Raw genomic sequence first — 21705 nt, forward strand, 5'->3', positions numbered from 1 at the left:
TACAGAAGTGTTTCTGTGGTTTTATTAAATATAAAATATTTAAATAATTAATCATTATGTCATACATATGTTATTACGTTTAAATTATATATGTCTGGTTTCCCCTCTTGAACGCTTCTCTGAACATTCTTACGTGGTTCCGCTTCAATGTGCCATTAACCGTAGAACAGAGGTGTTCAGAGAATACTATCACTATCCGCAGCAAGGTAGCCTGGAGGTGCAGAATTTTGAAGACAGAAGGAACTAAAAATCATATTGGCCAAAAAGATCAGTGATCTGTGGTTCTGTACATCTGCTTCTCTTAACATTGACTTCACTCTATCATGGTAAGTGACTTATCGTGAGGCCTGGATTATGAGTGTTTGGAGGCCAAGACCCTGCCTTCTTGGCTAATACCACTATTATTTCCACTGAGTCCTGACTAGACTCCAAGCCTGGGGACTTGCCTGCAATTACACAATCTGCAATAAAGATTATTGCTAGACTATTACCTTTGTATTGCAAACATAATTATGGTACTCCCTCACAAAAAATTCTTCAATGTCTTCACCCCCTTTGCAGGATTCAGGCATAAGGCTCTTCCTGAGCTGGTCCCTGAGGGTATTTCCAAATTCATCCCTTGCTACTCCACAGCACAACATTCTCCAAACCACTTGTAATTGTCCCCATACACTAGGATGTTTTTGCCTCAAGACCTTAGCATGAGATGTTCACTCTGGCCCATCAAAACCTCCATCTACAGACAAATCCTACATTTTTGGACCTCAACTTTAGGGTTACTTCCTCTGACCCTCCCAGGCTAAGACCACCCCACCCCCACCACACACACATGAACAAACACACACACACAACCATACAGACACAGACACACAGTCATACGCATGCACACAGGCACACGCACACACAGAGACACAAGTTCACACACATTCTCTACCTACCCTATGCAAAATCCTGGCATGGCACTTACCACACCTGTTTGTAATTTAATTATGCATTTACTTTTTTGTTCTTTACTAGACAGAAAGCATTTTGAGGGCTAGGACTACATTTTATTCATCTTTGTATCACTAAGCATTCAGCAAAATACCAACCTGTTTATAAAAATTTGGAGGAAAGTGGGGGAGAAGGAGAGGTGCAGTACTTGAACACAAAAAAAGTATGAGTAGATGTTTGTTGAAGTAATCAATTCTTAAAAAAACATTGAAGGAAGAAAAAGGCGACTACAGAGGAACTGAATAGACTGTTCTGAAGAAAATTATTTCAATGTATTAAAAATAAAACAAAAAACCCTCTCAGCCTATTCAATAAATCTATTCATTGATATACATGCCTCATAGAATCTAGGTGCTATTGGGGGGAGATATCAGCTTGGCTAGAGAAGTCCTGCTGGGCCTAGATCAGGGAATCATATGGGTAAGCTACAGTCACAGAAGCCAAAAAAGGGACAGCACACACAGATGTCCTCAATAGGGTGCCAGAGAGCAACTCCTAAGCTCAATGCATTGGGTATAAAAGGGACGTGGGCTGCATTAATGTGGAAGCCTGTGGACCTTCTGTAGATGGCTATGGAATGGTAAGTGGGAGAGCCAGTGAAACACAAGGATCAGAGAGAGGGTAGACACAGTACCAAGTATTGCAGATGAAACTGTACAATATGTGAACTGCACAAGGGACAAGTGAGCATGTGTGTGAAGAAAGAATGGGCCCAGCAAGTCACCAAAAGACTGATCCTCTCTTGAGTGCATGGTGAGGACAGGGGAAGTAGTATTTTTCTTCCTAAGATGACTAATTCTCACTAGCATGAGATGGGCTATTTTGAAGAAAGACAGATGTTATAAATAATGCCCCCTTCATGATTCTGTCTACCATTTGGTTTGTTTTTAATTTCCCACTGACCATATTAGTTGTGAGCTGATAGAAATTTCTCCTCATGGGGTGTATTCTTCTTTTCAGCTTGTTTTAAGCAATCAGATAACAGTTCTAGGTGATGTAGGCCTTGACAATAACAACCTTGTGATTTCCTTTTACTTGAATTTCACTCTTCTAATATTGAATGTATTCCCTAACCCAGAGGGCATCAATCATCATTATTTCTCACCAATCAGTTCTCAATAATTCATGGACCAATTATGCAGTGATTATATTTCCTACCCACAGGTAAAACCACCTGGGAACTCAGGAGCTCCTCTAAGAACCTGAGTCATGCAGGGAAGAGCTGCTTCGGGGAGCAGCCCAATCCTAGCTGGTGACCACAGCATTGGCCACCCCTATCCCCACTGGTCCAGCATCCACTGTTCCAGTGCGGGCATAGCAAACTTGACCCTGGTCTCTGTCTCATCTTACTTACTGGCATCTATTTATGCTTCCCTCTACATCACAAATTCCTGTGTCCTATTAGACTCAGGAGTTCTCAGAGGTTGGGAGAGGACTAAACTACTAACATTTTTAGAAGAAAATGCAAAATATAACTGATAGCAATTATAGTACACCTTAAATGGAAGTAATGACTTTTGGGGGTGGAGCATAAAAAACACAGAGCAATGTAATTGTGTTATTCACAAGATAATTACAAGATTTATAGAAATTATTAAATTCACTATATACTTTAAAGAATACGGTCCAGCAATGAATAAAAGTACTAAGTTATATGAGGAAGTTATATGTTAGTAGATCTCTGTGATTATAATTAATATATAAAGCCTCTTTTGGAACTAATGTGAAAAGCCTAAATTTCATCACTTTTGAGTGAAAATGTCCCTGTCCCCCATATCCCTGCCATCTGGGGTTCTTTCTCTCTTCTTTATATTTATGATGGTAAGAATCACCAACATCATTCACTTTATTCTCCCATGATCCTAATTCAGACTGTCAATTGGCTGGCATCGCCCAATGTGTTGAAGCTTTCCTCTCTCCGCATGCCTCACTCCTTTACATTTGTGTGCTGCACCAGTAGTAAAATGGGGTCATTTTTAAATGTTATGGGTTCAACATTATGGAGACTGAAAAGCACCACTGTGTCCTAACAGCAAGCAAAAAGCTGAGCAAACTGAAAAATCAACAATACTTCTTAGACCCTTAAGAGAAGTAAGATCACTGGGTGAACTACTTCCTCCAAAACTGGGGACAAACAGGTAGAGACAGAATTACAACTTACCAGGGTAGAAATTGCCACAGAAACCAGTGCCAGGGAGAAGAAACCTAAATTGTATCAACAAATTGCTGGACAATTTGAGAGTCAAAATGCAGACAAATTGAGAGTCAAAAACCCCAGAGGGACCCATTCATAGGAGTGCATGCACACACTTTTGTGAGTTTCTAGTTTGACTAGAAATTATTGGAGAAAAACACTCTTCATGTTTCTGGGGGTAGGGGTGGGGGATGGGATGGGGAAGAAACGGGTGAAAGAACCATTTTGAAATACACCAGAGCATTCTCTTCTTAACAAGGTTGGCCCTTAGAGGAAACTAGTAACCAGACCATAACGTATTGGGTCTTATCAGAGCCTAGTAAGAAAGAGAAATACCCAACTCCAACCAGCTCAGGCCTTCCATGTAAGAGAAGGAAAAATTCCTAATACAACACCTTCTAGCCATCCTGTCCCAGCTAAGAGGAGAGAAGCAAACTGAAATACACTTGTGAAATTCACAGTCCAGAGGCACAGGCTCACTAAAAGACCAAAATCTAATCATAGGACTATAAAATGTTTCCTCCCTCCACACACCTCATCATTCCAGTCAGCCTCTATGTATAGAAGTTCCTTCTACCCAGGCCATCATTTCTAGCTTTTAAGAAAAAATTATGAGGCACACTGAAAGAAAAAAAAATTGAAAAGAAATAGCAAGCACCAGAATTAACTGGACATGGTGGTGATTTTATAATATCAGACAAGGAATTTAAAACAACTATGGCTAACGTGCCAAGAGCTCTGAGGGATGGAGTAGACAGTATACAATAACAGGTGGGCAATGTAAGGAACTGGGAGACCTAACAAAGAATAATAAAAGGAAATGCTAGAGAGAGAAACATGGCAACAGAAAAAGAGACTGTTTTTGATGAGCTTATTGGTGGACTGGAAGTGTTGAGAAAAGAATTTCTGAGCTTATTATTAAATCATAGCTGTGTACATTAATGTGATCATGGGGCACCATACACTGGTTTTATAGACATTTTGACACAATAATAATAATAATGAGGCACACATAATAATAATAATAATAAAAAGAAGGTGGTAGAGCTGAGATGGGATTTACAACTAAAAAAAAAAAAAGAATTTCTGAGCTTAAGGATATATCAATAGAAACCTCCATAATTGAAGAGCAAAGAGAAGAAAGACTGACAAAAAACAAAAGAGAGAGAACATAATATCTATGGACTGTAGGTAACTATGAAAGCAATTAAGTTATACATAGTAGGAATATAAGGAGAAGAAAAGGAGAAAAGAACATAAGAAATATCTGAAACAGTGACTGAACATTTCCCCTGAATTGATGTCAGACCTGAAACTCAAGTCCAGGAAGCTCAGAGAACACCAGAGAGGGAAAAACCTCTATAAAGGAGCAAAGATAAGAATTAAATCTGATTTATCCTTCTTGTCATCAAGAAAAGGGTGGAGTGAAATGTTTAAAGTGTTGAGAGAAAAAAACGCCTTCCTAGAATCCTGTACTCTACAAAATAATCCTTCAAAAGTGAAAGAAAAAGAAAGACTTTATCAGAAAAAACAAAATTTGAGAGAACTTACTGCTAATAGACCTGCCTTTCAAGAAATGTTCAAAGAGGTTTTATGTAGGGAAGAAAAATAATATAGTAAGAAACTTAGATTTACATTTTAAAAGGAAGAACATTAAAGAAGGGATCATTGAAGGTAAAATGAAGACTTTTATCATTCTTACTCTTAATTTACCTAACAGCAATCTGTTAAAAACAATAATAGCAACATTATATTTGGTAATGTAAGTATGTGTATATATATGTAATATGCTAATGTGTAAGTAAAATGAACAGTAGCAAAAATACAAGGGAAAGAAGGAAAGAATTAGAATTCTCTTATTATTATTTGGTATACTTACATGTGAAGTGGTATAGAGCCATTTAAAAATGACGTCAGTTGTGAACGTTTATTACAAACTCTAGGGCAACCACTAAGAAATGGAATAAAAAGAAGTATAACTGATATGCTTAAGAAATAACAGAAAATAGATTTATATAAAATGTTCAATCAAAATACAAAAGGCAGAAAAAGAGTAGAAGATAAAAATAAAAACAAAAGAAAAGAGAAAAAGGGCGGTAGGGCGGTGCCTGTGGCTCAGTCGGTAAGGCGCCGGCCCCATATACCAAGGGTGGTGGGTTCATACCCGGCCCCAGCTGAACTGTAACCAAAAAATAGCTGGCATTGTGGTGGGCACCTGTAGTCCCAGCTACTCAGGAGGCTAAGGCAGGAGAATCGCTTAAGCCCAGGAGTTGGAGGTTGCTGTGAGCTGTGTGACGCCACGGCACTCTACCAAGGGCCATAAAGTGAGACTCTGTCTCTACAAAAAAAATTAAAAAAAAAAAAAAGAGAGAAAAGACAGTATCATACATGATAGGTATCACTCCAACTATGTCAACAATCACTTTGAATGTCAATGATTTAAATGCATGAATTAAGAGAATTCTCAGAGTGGATTGAAAAACAAGATTCAATTATACGTTGTCAACAAGGAACCTGCTTCAAATACATGTATAAAGTCACATGTAGATTACAAGTAAATAGTTGTAGAAAGATATACCATGATAACATTAATCAAAAGACAGCAAGACAAGCTATATCAACTTCAGACAGAACAGACTTCAAAGCAAGGAAAGTTATCGTGGATAAAGAGGGACATTAGTTAATAATAAAAGGGGGTTAATTGTCTAGAAAACTAAAATCCTTAACATGTATGCACCTTAAAACAAAGCAAGAAAATATGTGAGGCAACAAATGATGGAACTGCAAGGATGGATAGATGAATCCCCTATCGTAGCTGGAGACTTCAAAATCTTCCTAGCAGAACTGGGCAGATCCAGCAGGCAGAAAGATATACCATAGTTCTCTCCTATCTTTGGGAGATATATTCCAAGACCCTCCAGTAGATGCCTGAAATAGTGAATAGTACCAAACTCTATACATACTGTGTGTTTTAATACATACATACTATGATAAAGTTTAAGTAATTATTGTATAATACTTTCTTTTACAAAGTTTAATTTATAACTTACACATAGTACTCTTGTGCTTCAGGATCATTATTAAGTAAAATAAGGGTTACTTGAATATAAGCCCTGTGATACCTCCACAATTGATCTGAGAACCAGGATGGCTATTAAGTGGCTAACAGGCAGATAGCCTACACAACCTGGATACACTGGATAAGGCACGATTCATATCCCTGATGGGTATAGAGTGGAATAGTGCAAGATTTCACTGTGCTGCTCAGAATAGCAGGCGATTTAAAAATCTATGAATTGTTTCTTTCTGCAATTTCCCATTTGATATTTTCGACCATGGTTAACCACAGTAAATGAAACCACAGAAAGCTAAACTGTAGATAAGCGTGACTACTAAAATTAAACTCAACAGTATCATCAATCAACTGGATGTAATTGACATCTAAACACTACTTCATTTGAAAACAGCAAACTACACAATTGTTTCAAGCTCACATAGAATATTCACCAAGATAGACTATATTCTGAGCCATAAAATGCACCCCAAACAAATTCAAAAGAATATAAATCCTACAATGTCTCAGACCACAATGGCATTAAAACTAGATATTGATAAAATAAAGATAACAGAAAATTCCAAAACACATGGAGATAACACTTCTAAATAACACACCAGCCAAAAAACAAATTATAAGAGAAATACTTTAATCTCAAATTAAAGTATTTTAAACTAAATAAAACTGAAAATACAAGTTATCAAAATTTGTGGGATCAGCTGAAAGCAGTCCTCAGAGGAAAATGTATAGCATTGAATGATTATGTTAGATAAGAATCTAAAACTCGTAATATTCATTAAGGATTTTTTGGATTCCTGAAGAGTCTGTTGTTATTTCATCTTTGTTGTTTCTGATTGATGAGATTAGAGATTTTACTCTTTTTTTCCTGATTAGGTTGGCCAAAGGTTTATCTATTTTATTGACCTTTTCAAAAAAAACAGCTTTTTGATTTATTGATCTGTTGTATTATTCTTTTGTTTTCAATTTCATTTAATTCTGCTCTAATTTTGGTTATTTCTTTTCTTCTACTGGGTTTGGGGTTGGAATGTTCTTCCTTTTCCAGTTGCTTGAGATGTCCCATTAAGTTGTTAACTTCCTCTCTTTGTGTTCTCTTGAGGAAGGCTTGCAGTGCTATAAATTTCCCTCTTAGAACTGGCTTTGCGGTATCCCAGAGGTTCTGATAGTTCGTATCGTCATTGTTGTTTTGTTCCAAAAAATTGGCAATTTCTTTCCTAATCTCATCTCTGACCCAGCTATCATTCAACATAAGGTTATTTAACTTCCATGTTTTTATATGAGTTTGCAGATTCCTGTTGTTACTCATCTCGAGTTTTATTCCATGGTGGTCCGAGAAGATGCATGGAATAATTTCTATTCCTTTAAATTTACTGAGGTTAGATTTGTGTAAAATGTCACAATTTTGGAGTAAGTTCCGTGGACTGATGAGAAGAATGTGTATTCAGTTTTGTTGGGATGAAACTTTATTCTCAGAAATATGAAAATCTGAAGGAAATTGACTGATACTTAGAAGCACATCACCTTCCAAGACTTAGCCAGAATCAAGTGGAAATGTTGAACAGGCCAATATCAAGTTCAGAAATAGCATCAACCATACAAAACCTCCCTAAAAAGAAAAGCCCGGGACCAGATGGTTTCACATCAGAATTTTACCAAACCTTTAAAGAGGAGTTAGTACCTATATTACTCAACCTGTTCCAAAAGGTAGAAAAAGAAGGAAGACTACCCAACACGTTGTATGAAGCAAACATCACCCTGATCCCCAAACCAGGAAAAGACCCAACAAGAAAAGAAAACTGTAGACCAATATCACTAATGAATATAGATGCAAAAATATTCAACGAGACCCTAACAAACAGAATCCAGCAACACATCAAACAAATTATACATCATGACCAAGTCGGTTTTATCCCAGGGTCTCAAGGCTGGTTCAATATACATAAATCTATAAATGTAATTCAGCACATAAACAAATTTAAAAAACAAAGACCATATGATTCTCTCAATCGATGCACAAAAAGCCTTTGATAATATCCAGCATCCCTTCATGATCAGAACACTTAAGAAAATTGGTATAGAAGGGACATTTCTTAATCTGATAGATGCCATCTACAGCAAACCCACAGCCCACATCATATTGAATGGAGTTAAATTGGAATCATTTCCACTCAGATCAGGAAACAGACAAGGCTGCCCATTGTCTCCATCGCTTTTTAACATTATAATGGCAGTTTTAGCCACCACATTTAGGGAAGAAAAGGCAATCAATGGTATCCATATAGGGTCAGAAGAGATCAAACTTTCACTCTTCACTGATGACATGATAGTATATCTGGAAAACACTAGGGACTCAACTATAAAACTCTTAGAAGTGATCAAGGAATACAGCAGCATCTCAGGTTACAAAATCAACATTCATAAATCGGTAGCCTTTATATATACCAACAATAATCAAGTTGGAAAAACAGTTAAGGACTCTATCCCATTCACAGTAGTGCCAAAGAAGATGAAATATTTGGGAATTTATCTAACAAAGGACGTGAAAGATCTCTGTAAAGAGAACTATGAAACTCTAAGAAAAGAAATAGCTGAACATGTTGACAAATGGAAAAACATACCATGCTCAGGGCTGGGAAGAATCAACATTGTTAAAATGTCCATACTACCCAAAGCAAAATATAATTTCAACGCAATCCCCATTAAAGCTCCACTGTCATACTTTAATGATCTCGAGAAAACAATACTTCATTTTATATGGAATCAGAAAAAACCTCATATAGCCAAGACATTACTCAGAAATAAAAACAAAGCAGGAGGAATCATGCTATCAGACCTCAGACTATACTACAAATCAATAGTGATCAAAACAGCATGGTATTGGCACAAAAACAGAGAAGTAGATGTCTGGAACAGAATAGAGAACCAAGAGATGAATCTAGCTACTTACCGTTATTTAATCTTTGACAAGCCAATTAAAAACATTCAGTGGGGAAAAGATTCCCTATTTAACAAATGGTGCTGGGTGAACTGGCTGGCAACCTGTAGAATACTAAAACTGGACCCACACCTTTCATCATTAACTAAGATAGACTCTCACTGGATTAAAGATTTAAACCTAAGACACGAAACTATAAAAATACTAGAGGAGAGTGCAGGGAAAATCCTTGAAGAAATCAGTCTGGGCGAGTATTTTATGAGGAGGACCCCTGGGCAATTGAAGCAGCTTCAAAAATACACTACTGGGACTTGATCAAACTAAAAAGCTTCTGCACAGCCAAGAACACAGTAAGTAAAGCAAGCAGACAGCCCTCAGAATGGGAGAAGATATTTGCAGGTTATGTCTCTGACAAAGGTTTAATAACCAGAATCCACAGAGAACTCGAACGCATTAGCAAGAAAAGAACAAGGGATCCCATCGCAGGCTGGGCAAGGGATTTGAAGAGAAACTTCTCTGAAGAAGACAGGTGCGCGGCCTTCAGACATATGAAAAAATGCTCATCATCTTTAATCATCAGAGAAATGCAAATCAAAACTACTTTGAGATATCATCTAACTCCAGTGAGACTATCCTATATCACAAAATCCCAAGACCAGAGATGTTGGCGTGGATGCAGAGAAAGGGAACACCTTGCACTGCTGGTGGGAATGCAAATTATTACATTCATTTTGGAAAGATATATGGAGAACACTTAGAGATCTAAAAATAGAGCTGCCATTCAATCCTGTAATTCCTCTACTGGGCATATACCCAGAAGACCAAAAATCACATCATAACAAAGATATTTGCACCAGAATGTTTATTGCAGCCCTATTCATAATTGTTAAGTCATGGAAAAAGCCCAAGTGCCCATCGATCCACGAATGGATTAATAAATTGTGGTATATGTACACCATGGAATATTATGCAGCCTTAAAGAAAGATGGAGACTTTACCTCTTTTATGTTTACATGGATGGAACTGGAAAATATTCTTCTTAGTAAAGTATCTCAAGAATGGAAAAAAAAGTACCCAATGTACTCACCCCTACTATGAAACTAATTTAGGGCTTTCACATGAAAACTGTAACGCAGTAATAACCTAAGAATAGGGGGAATGGGGAAAGGGGGTGAGTGGGGGGAGGTGGGTAAAGGGAGGGGGACAGACGGGATCACACCTGCGGTGCATCTTACAAGGATATATGCGAAACTTAGTAAATGTAGAATGTAAATGTCTTAGCACAATAACTAAAAATATGCCAGGAAGGCTATGTCAACCAGTGTGATGAAAATGTGTGGCACGGTTTATGAAGCTAGTGTATGATACCCCATGATCATATCAATGTATGCAGCTATGATTTAATAAAAAAAAAATAATAATAAAAAAAGAATCTAAAACTCAATCACTTAATCTTCTATTTTAGGAAATTAGAAACCAAACAACAAAGTAAATTGAAAGCTAACAGAGAAGAGAAATAACAAAAATTAGAGTAGATAATAATGAAATTAAAAGGAGAGAATTAATAAAGAAAATCAATGCAATCAGAAGCTAATTCTATGAAAAGATAATCAAATTATAAGCTTATACCAGACTAAGAAATAAAGAACACAAATGACTGATGTCAAAAATGAAAGCGAGGACATCACTACTGATCCCATGAACATTAAAAGGGTAATCAAGAAACACAATGAATAACTCTATGACCATAAATTTGATAACCTAGGTGCAATGAGCCAGTATCTTGGAAGACACAAACTGCCAAAGATCACACAAGTAGTAGACAATCTGAATATACCTTTATCTATTAAAGAAATTGAATCTTTATTTAATAATCTTCTAAAATGGAAAACACCAGGCCGAGATGGATTCACCAGTAGATTCTAGAACATATTCATGGAAGAAATTATACCAATTCTCTATCATCTCTTTCATAAAGTAGAATCTAAGAGACTACTTCCTAACTATTTCTATGAGGCCACCACCTCTCTAATACTAAAACCAGACAAAAACATTAAAAGAAAACTACAGATCAATATTTCTCATGAACATAGACACAAAAATCCTCACTGAAATATTAGCAAATCAAATCTAACAATGTATAAAAATAATTATACACCACAACTAGTGGGACTTATCCCAGGTATGCAAGGCTGGCTTAACATTCAAGAATCAGCCAGGTATGGTGGATCGTGCCTGCAGACCCAGCTATTAGGGAGTCTGAGGTGAAAGGATCACTTGATGCCTGGAATTTGAGACCAGCGTGGGTGATACAGTGATACCTTGTCGTTAAAAAAGAAAAAAAGAAAGTAAAAATCAATTAAGGTAATCCATCATATCAACAGGCTCAAGAAGAAAAATCACATGATCATACACATAATAATAGATGCAGAAAAATTATTTGATAAAATCAAACACCCATTAAGATTTTTTTAAAAACTCTCAACAAACTAAAAATAGAGAACTTTATCAACTTGACAAAGCATATCTATAAAAAAAACCTACAAGTAACATCATACTTAATGCTAAAAACTAGATGCTTTCCCATTACTTTCAGGAACAAGACAAGGATTCCCCTTTTATCACTTCTTTTCAATACTGTACTAGAAGTCCTACCAAATGTAATAAGAAAAGAAAAGGAAAAGGCATATGTATTGATTGGAAAGGAAGAAATAAAACCATCTTTTATTTTTATATGACATGATTATCTATGTGGAAAGTTAAAAAAATCAACAACAACAAAAATTTCTAGAGTAAGCAATTATAGCAAGGTTGCAGGATACGAGGGTAATATAGAAAAGTGAATTACTTTCCTGTTTGCCATCAACGAACAAGTGGAATTTGAAATTAAAAACACAATGTCATTTACATTAGCACCTCCAGAAATGAAATATATATATATATGAATTTTGTTAGATATGTAATATATATGAAATACATATATATGTATTTTGTTAGAGATATAAATAAAATACATATATAGATGTATGATTGTATATATAAATACATATATAGATGTACGATTTGTTAGAGATTGTATCTCTAACAAAATATATAAGATCTATATGAGGAAAGCTACAACACTTTGACTATAGAAATGAAATAACTAAATAAACAAAGAGATATTCCTTATTTATGATTATATGGATTTAATATTGAATCAAGATCTCAGTTCTTCCCAACTTGATCTATAAATTCCAAAATCCCAGCACATTATTTCAGAGGCATCAACAAAGTATCTGCAGCAGCAAAATACCCACAATGGCGAACAAATTGGAGAAGAACAAAGTTGTCAGATTGACACTACCTAACTTCAAATTCATGTTAATGCTACAGTAATCAAGACAGTTGGTATTGGTGAAAAAGAGACAAATAGATCAATGGAACAAAATAGAAGTTTCAAAAATAGACCCACAAAAATATAGTCAACCGATCTTTAAAAAGAAGCAAAGGCAATATGATGAAGAAAGGATGGTGCTGGAACAAGTAGACTTCCACATGCCAAAAAGTGAATCTAAACAAAGACCTTACACCCTTCAAAAAATGAACTCAAAATGGATCACTGAACTAAATGTAAAATGCAAAACTATAAAATTCCTAAATGTAGATTGACTTGAGTTTTGTGAGGACTTTTTAGATAGAATAACAAAGGTATGATCCAAAAAAAAAACTGGGCAGACATCATTAAAATTAGAATTTTTTTTTTCTGCAAGGACACTGTCAAGAAAATGAAAACACATGGCATAGACTTGGAGAAACTATTTGCAAAAGACATATCTTGTAGAGGTTTGTTATCCATCATGGTAGTATGTGCCCCTATTCCAGAGACTGAGTCAGGAGAGTCATTTGAATCTGAGAGTTGGAGATTGTAGTGAGCTGTGATCCTGCCACTGAACTCCAGTCTTGAGGACAGAGCAAGCCTCTGATTCAAAACAAATAAATGCACAAAAAATAAAAAACCTGATCACTAATGTGATTATCTTAGTTGATGAGACTTTGGGGAAGTAATTAGAAGGAGCCCCCATGAATGAGATCAATGTCCCTTTTATTGTAGAACCCAGGAAACTATTTTGCTCTTTCTACCATATGAAGATAGGACTAGAAGGTGCCTTTCAAACAAGTCCCCACCAGGTACTAAATCTTCCAGTGTTTTTATCTTGGAGTTAGTTACCTCAAAAACTGTGAAAAATAAAATTACAATGTTTATAAGCCAAAAAGAAAAATTTGTTATCCAGAATATAACAACAAGAAGAAAAAAAACCCTCTTAAACTCAACAATAAGATAACAAATTACCCAGTTAAAAAACATCACCAAAGAAGATGCACAAGTGGAAAATAAGCTACGAGAAGATGCTTAATAATATGTGCTGTTAGACGATTACAAATGAAAACTGCAAGGAGAAAGGCGAACATCCAAAACCCTAAAAAAATTGATAGCTTTACAAAACAAAATATAGTCTTTCTGTACAAGTCAGCAATCATGCTTCTGGGTATTTACTCAAATGAGCTGAAAACTTATGTCTACTCAAAAACCTGCACATGAATATTTATAGTAGCATTATTCATAGTTATCAGAGACTGTAAGTAACCATGATGTCCAATAGTATAAACAATCTGTGGTACAACTATGCAATGAAATATCATTCACTATAAAAGGAAGTGTACTATTGAATCACAAAAGGAACATGGAGTAAACTGCAATGAATATTACTAAGTGTGGCTACCTACTATATGATTTTAACTATATGACATGCTGGAAAAGGTAAAATTACACCAACAGTGACTGCCAGGGGTTAGGGATGAGAAGAGATAAATAGGTGTAGCACAGAGAATTTCTAAGGCAGTAGGATTTCTAATCTGTATGATACTATAATGATGAATACATGTCATCATACCTTTGTGCAACCCATAGAATGTGCAACCCCAGGTGAACCTTAATGTAAACTATGCACGTTGAGTGACAGTGAAGTGTCAGGTATGTTTACCAATTTTAAAGGGTGTACTGGTGATGGGTGTGGGTATAACAGCCTATGTGTGTGCAGTGCAGGGCTACATGGGACGTCTCTGTAGCGTCCTTTCAATTTTGCTGGGAACCTAAAACTACTCAGAAGCAAAAGTCTTTTTAAAGATATGACCATTTGGGCCTGACCTGCTGCTCTTGGAAAAAGAAAACAGTGTTAGATGGAAACGGTTCTTTTGGATTTGAAGATTCCCTGAAGTTTTCACAAATCATGCGTACTCCAGGCCTTCTGTCCCAAGGTTAGTCAAGAGTACACACACATTGCCACTTCTTATGAATCTAGAACATTCTGATGGTCTTTAATGTGGATTTACAAGATCCAACATTTTCTCTTTTTGTCCAAAGAAGTACATCTCACTTTTGAAGTCTTTTGATGATGAATCTCTGTCTTAGAGGACCCTGGAGGGACTCCACATGCTCAGTTCCCCTCTTTTATTCCCAGCTCAAAGAACCAGCCTCACCCTGACTCAATGGTTCACATCTCCACTCCCATGCTCAAAGTTCACATATTTGAAATCATGCTCTATTTAAGGGAAAAAGAGAAGAGGTCTTGGATATTACGCCAGTCAGCTCTGGTGGTTCTGGATTGCCACAGATGGGATACTGGCCGTAGGTTAAAAACAAACATTAAGATGAGCCCTATTTATCACTCTTCTGAGCCCACTAAATACCAGACTCCCATAAAGATGGCAGTCAGCAGTTAAATAAATGAACCATTAAGTGGAGAACAGATGTGTGGGAGCAGCCACCCTCTCCTGATTTACTGACCCTTGGTAGACATTAGTTTGGTAATGGACTTTATCTGTAACAAGCAGCTTGCTTAGAAGAGATGGTTCTTTTTACACCTTCAGTTACATTCCCATCCAGCCACCCCATCCCAACCCCCAACCTCCTGTAAAGAAACCCTGGAGCTAAGAAAGCCAGCCCTTCTCTTAAAGAACTCTGCACCTCCCTCTTAGGTGAGTAAAAAGGTGGTAGACCATCTTGACAGCCACACTGTCTCATTCAGCTGCAATAAAATTTGGGAGCTCGTGATCCCAGCTTATGTTTTCACATACTGGTGACCTTCAAAACATCTGGAGATTTCTTAGGCTACCCTGCTTCCCTGATGGACTTGGATAAAATACATTTTCATTAACACAGCGTGGTTCTTCCTCCCTGAAGGTGCGTGATAGAAACGAGAGAAACAAACACTTAGGCCACTCCTGGCATCTGGAGGGGCTAAAGATAATATTTTTAGATATTTTAAAAGCTATTTGGATGTTCAGCAACCATTGAAACTGCTGCTTACTCACCAAGTGAAAACCAGTGTGGTTTTGTTGAGTCTTGTTTGCTTTTGTTTTTGTCTTACCATCTAAATCTCATTTGTTACTCTGCATGTCCAGGTATATCATCCCTTTAGAGGGGTGGACAACCTACTTATGTCTGTGAAATGGGTATCAGAGAAATAAAACAGGAACAGGAGTGCAACTGGGAGTAGATCCAGTGATTTACACTCAGGCTCAAGCTCACGGGGCCACATGTTCCAACGGTGACCACTGGCTTTCCAGGGTTGGCCCACATGTGAGCTGCGGCTGCCTTCAGTCACAAGAAAAAAGACACAACTTTACCTTGCTTATGCAAAAGGAAAAAGGCGAGGAAGAGGAGGAGGGTCAGGGAAAGAAGAAAGGTGGTAATAACTGTAGTAGTTGCAAAAGCCATCATTATGGGATGTGTAAGAGGTTGGAATGGACTTGTCATACAGAAACTGGAGAATACATATCATGGAACTAAAGGACAGGAAAATTCCAAGACCTCCGAAAGAGGCTGAAAAGGAACCCAGGGGCTTCCTTGTTACACCCTCTAGGTTCTACCTCCAGGACCCCAACCTGCAGGCTAGCTTTATACTCAGTCCACTTGGCAGGGAATGACGACTATGTCCCAGATTACCATAGCTCCCCTATGCTGAGAGTAGCCTAGACTGAAGGCAATTTTATATCACTAATTCCAAAATTTCTTAAGAGAGAATCTGATTGATCCTGCCTGCAACGGTGATGTAATGCAGTCTAACCACTGTCCTGGAGTTAGGGAGTACAAACACAGTTACTATGGGTACCTCCACCCTGGGAACAGTCAAGTGATTATGTGAGCTGAGAAGAAATCCCCTCAAAAGTATCTTCTAGAATCCTTCACTGTCCCTCCACATAATTCAAAGATTAATCTCTGGGTATTACCAACTGGTGTTGCTGGAGTTTTTGTTTTTGTTGGTTTGGTTTAATTTTGGTTTGACTCAATAATTTGCCTGGAAAATGGACTAGAAGTTTATATTTTACTTGTTCCTGCATTCAAACCAACACATTAAACTCATTTTTATTGGTAAGAAGAGTTTGGGGGGATGGCAAAAATAAAATGGATATGGGAGGTTTGTTTTAGTCCCTTCAAATCTAGATGTGAACTGAAATGTTTGACGAGCACTACCCTGACACCATCCCAAGGGAAAGAATTTAGTCAATCGTATTTTCTTCTGCAAGGATAAGAAATATGTTTGTTTTAAAGAAGAGATGATTTGGATTATGCCTAAGAAGATAATTTTAAATGTTTAAGACTATATCTTAAATGATTTTTCATTATAAGACTCAGCAAACTTCAAAATATTATTCTTAGCCTGGTGTGTTGGTTCATAAAGACTTTGGGAGGCCGAGGCAGGAGAAGCACTTGAGGCTGACAATTTTAGACCAGCCAATATAGCAAACACTACCTCTACCAAAAAAAAATTAGCCACGTATAGTAGCATGCACCTGTAGCCCCAGCTACTTGGGAGTCTGAGGAAAGAGAATTACTAGCGCACAGGAGTTTGAGGCTATCATATATCATTATATAATAATGCCATAGCTACTCCAGCCTTAGAGACAGCAAGACCCTGTCTCTGAAATAAATAAGTAAATACATTACTCCCATCTAATTATACCTCTGTCCATTTTTCCTTTCCTAGTTTTATATGTGACTTCTGAAAAGAACCGCAGTGCTCATATGTGAGTCTGCCTTGCTACTCAGTGCCGCCCCTGCCTGCCCCCGGGACCGTATTCTAAATGTAGGAGAAGCAACATGGCAGGAAATCGTTAGGATCCAGTAGCCACATGGGTCTGGGCTCAAAGGCCAGGCTGTAAGGAGGAGTGGAGGGTATTAGAATTCGTTTCAGGATTTTACCTGTGTTTGATAAAGATTCTATTTCTTCATGGCTGAGAGATGTGAATAGCCTTTGTTTTGTCCCATGTCCCTCCAGGCTTAGTGCGCAGATGAATGCTGATGTGGTGTGTCACGCTCTGGAGTTTTGTAAACGGGACAGCGGCCAACCTTTGTGTCATCTCTACCCTCTTCCCAAGGTGAGTGGACTTTCCCTCTGAACTACGGTTTCTGGAGACATGCAGGCCCTTTGGAAAGGTTAGAGAAGGTGACTCAGCTTCACTTGCTCAGTGGTTTGGGAACAGGGAGAGGCAAGATGACATTTCCAATTACAGCACATGAAATGACATCCTGAGTTGTAGCCTAGATCTCTCCCCCAGGCCACCAAAGAATGTCTTTCTGTTCATCTCTTGTGGACTGTAATTTTGAGCTGAGCTGGCAGGAGGTAGGAAAGCTGATCAGCCGAAGAAGCACAGAGGTTAAAATCCCTCTCTACCACCTAAAAATCAAGCAAGAGCAAACCTGAGCAGTTGGTCCACCCCACCCGCTCTGACCTAAGTTATTCTTACCTATACAACGGGTGGTAATAAAATTATTGCTTTACTGTGAGCCAATACATACAAAGTGCTTAGTACCATACCTGCTATGTAAAAAAGTGTTAAGAAGAAAGATAGCTTATATAATTATTATTAATATTATTTTTATTTAGAGATTGTTTTTCAGAATACCCTATATTGTTCTGGACAACTTTTAATTGGATAGTAGTCAGAGACATGGCTGGAAATGTTAACACAATTCCCTCCCCGTACTTTGAAGGAGAGTATAACATTAAATTCAGTTAGGCTTCACAATATTGATTTTTGGAAGCTTACGATTAAAAATAACCCCTATGCCTTCTTTCTCAGAATTGTGGTTTTTCTATATATAAGACATCCAGGTTTCTACTTTAATTGTGATTTCTTTTTTATTCATGTTTAAATTAAGCCAATTTTAGTTCTTTGTGGCCTAAGCAATAAACATGATTTTGCTGACTGATAATATTAAACATCATAAGCCTGTCTCCTTGAGCAGGAAGGAGAAGATGCACATGCTTGGGCGGGTGTGTGTGTATTTCATGCTTCCTGGATCACTGAGTAAATACCAATTAAATTTCCCCTAATTCCACCTGAGGAGCTATAGGCTCCATTGGTTTCTAGAAGAGTTCATTTTAATTAAGAAAAACTTTTTGCATGCGTTCAAGTAGCATGTGCATTCACTGATTATAACATTCACTGATGTTGCAAGGACAGAACGTGTCTCTGTATAGAAAGGCAAGTGATGAGGGTTTTTGTGATTTCCTTAAATAACATCATGTCACCTCTACATTGTACCCACCACTATACATAGTCAAAATAAGATCAACTTTTTTATTAATACATTACATTTTTATTTTATTTTTTATTTCTTTTTATTTCAGATTGACAGAATGGTATGAATGTTTAGGCTACATTATTTTCATTTCTAAGGTAAAGTTCAGGTTGTAGTTGAGACCTTCCCAAGGGGGCGTGCTGAACACTCTCACATTGTACACATTGGGTGAGATCCTGCCAATCACCCTTCCTCTTCCTCCGCCCCCCACCACATGTGTTTTTCATGTGGGCATGTAGTTATTTATATATTGATTTCATATTCATATTGAGTACATTGGATACTTGTTTTTCCATTCTTATGATACTCTGCTAAGAAGAATGTGTTTCAACTCCTTTCAGGTGAACAAAAAACATGTAAAGTCTCCATCTTTTCTTATGGTTGAATAGAGTACTCCCTGGTATATATCACAGTTTGCTAATCCATTCATGGGTTAGCTTTCTTCCACATCTTGGCAATTGTGAATTGAGCTGCAATAAATATTCTGGTACAAAAGTCCTCGTGGAGAAATGATTTTTTTTTTTCCTCCTGGGTAGATAACTAGTAATGGGATTATAGGATCAAATGGAAGGTCCGCTTTTATTTGAGAATTCTCCATACTTCTTTCCATAGCAGTTGTATTAGTTTGCAATCCTGCCAGCAGTGCAAGTGTTCCCTTCTCTCCAAATCCATGCCATCATCTGCAGATTCAAGATTTAGTAAGATCAACTTTAAACTACTCCACACAGTTTCCTGAAATTTCATTTCCTTGTCTTCCCATCCCAACCATCTTTTCCATTCCAACTCCACAATATTTAACTATCTTCTCTCTTTGGGAAGGAATTGGAGAGCTTCATGCTGAAACGTTCAGGCTTGTGAAGGCTTGTGATTGCTCCCCAGGAGTCCCCCTTCACATTCCTCTGGGGTCCTTCTTGAACTTCTTCCTCCAGCTCAAATCCCCCCTGCTAGCCTTCATCTCTGTAGATGACCAGAAAAGAGGGACAGCCAGTGTACATGTGGACAGCTTCGTTTGCCTCAGCCTCTGAGGTTTCCTTCAGTAGTAGTAACTCTTTTTTTTGTTTGTTTTTTATTGATTTTTAATGCTTCCTTAATTGTAAGTTTATATAATTTAATTTTTAATAACATCTGAATTTTTTTTTCCCTTTGAGCACTCATTGTGCCAGTGCTGGGGCGCCGGGCGAACAGCCTGGTGCTTCCTACCCCTTAGACCCCAAACAATCCCGGCAGGTAGGCGTCACTTTTCACAGTGGAGGAAACTGGTTCACCTCCTATTCTGTTCTGAGGGAGTTTGGTTGGTCTCTTAACCATCGTTATCAGTGTTTCTGTAACTCCTCTCGGGTGGTCTTCACAACAGTCAGCTGAAATTCCACCCTCAGAAACAACCGATGTTACAGTGTGGCTTGTTTTTGTCTGAATTTCTAAAATCAATATTGTGTTAATAATTCCTTTGAAAGTCAAGATAGTATATACACAATTTTATATCCTATTTCCCCCCTTAACATTGCAGTTTGAGCATATATATTTTTTTAAAATGATAGACAGCAGAACTTTTTTTTTTCATTTCCAGGGCATACAAATCACTCCCACGTAGCATGTATGAATCAGTAACCAGAATGACCTACCTACCAAAGGCAGGTGAATCACAGATGGAGACGCAGACGATTTTTAGCCCACCAGAAGGCTTCCTCATGTCCCTCTCGGCCCATAGCCCCAAAGTAGCCACTATTCTGAAACCTATCCCCACAGATTGGTTCATTCATGTAAAATTCTACCTTGAACTTCCCATAAATGGACTCACACAGTGTGTGCACCTTTGTGCCTGGCTCCTCTCTCTGTGAGATCCATCCATGTCTGGGGTGTAAGGTGTCAGCACGGGCAGTGTTCACTCAGCCACCTTTTGATGTAACTCTGTTGTAGCTTCCGGCTGGTCTAGCCTCACCTCTTTCTCTCTTCCCAGTGGATTGGGAAGAGATCTTAGCCCTTTGCCTATCAGCAGTTTCTCCCTCTATCCTGCTGGGTGAATCTTCCTCATCCTTCACATCTCAGCTTATGCCCATCTCTTCAGGGAGATGACCTCAAGCAGACACCTCCTTGTCATAGCTCCTGTGCCTTCCTTCACTAAACTTCAGTGAAACACCTGTGTGATTGCCTGTCTGTCTAGCCCTCTCACTAGGCTCTAACCTCCAGGAGATTACCCTAGTACACCCAATGCCCAGGAGGGTGCCTCATACGTGACAAGGAAATGCCTGTTGACTGAACGAATAGAGGAAGGGCCACCAGCTTCTCATTTGTGTCACTGATGGAAATTATGATTTCCTCTTGTCACAGCCTTACTAATTTTCCCCACAACAGGTCTTGTTATTTCCTCCAGCTTAGGATCACCACATTGCAGACACAGTTCAGCACAAAATTTCACTTAGCATTTCAAGATTCTCAAAAATCCTTCCCAGCCAGGCGTAATGGCTCACGCCTGTAATCCTAGCTCTCTGGGAGGCCAAGATGGGTGGATTGCTTGAGCTGGTGAGTTCAAGACCAGCCTAAGCAAAAGTGAGACCCAGTCTCTACTGAAAAGTAGAAAATATAAGGCAAGAGGATCACTTGAGCCCAAGAGTTTGAGGTTGCTGTGAGCTATGACGCTGTGGAACTGTACCCAGGGTGACAGCTTGAGATTCTGTCTCAAAAAAAAAAAAGGCTTTACAGACTTGCCTTCCTCTCTTTGTCTTGCAAATCCCAGGCTCAGCCCAGCAATGAGTGACAGGCTCTCCCCAGAGCCCACCCCAACCTTCCATCCAGCCAGCCTCACCAATGCCATGCTAACCCTTCAAACTCCTCTCGGTGGTCAAATTCTCCATAAAATAATTCTGACTGGTCTAATAAAATGT

General features: G+C 38.0%; 1 protein-coding gene across 2 annotated transcripts in view; it reads left to right on the forward strand.

Moving 5' to 3' along the window:
- Positions 1 to 21705, forward strand: part of AOAH (acyloxyacyl hydrolase) — a 320779-nt gene that overhangs the window by 76577 nt on the left and 222497 nt on the right. For both annotated transcript variants that reach the window (XM_053553720.1, XM_053553721.1), the window contains exon 4: positions 17517 to 17616. In XM_053553720.1, coding sequence (XP_053409695.1) covers positions 17517 to 17616 — 100 coding nt within the window. The remainder of the gene's footprint in view (positions 1 to 17516; positions 17617 to 21705) is intronic.

This window comes from Nycticebus coucang, chromosome 11, assembly GCF_027406575.1.
Source record: "Nycticebus coucang isolate mNycCou1 chromosome 11, mNycCou1.pri, whole genome shotgun sequence".
NCBI classification, from domain to species: Eukaryota; Metazoa; Chordata; class Mammalia; order Primates; family Lorisidae; genus Nycticebus; species Nycticebus coucang.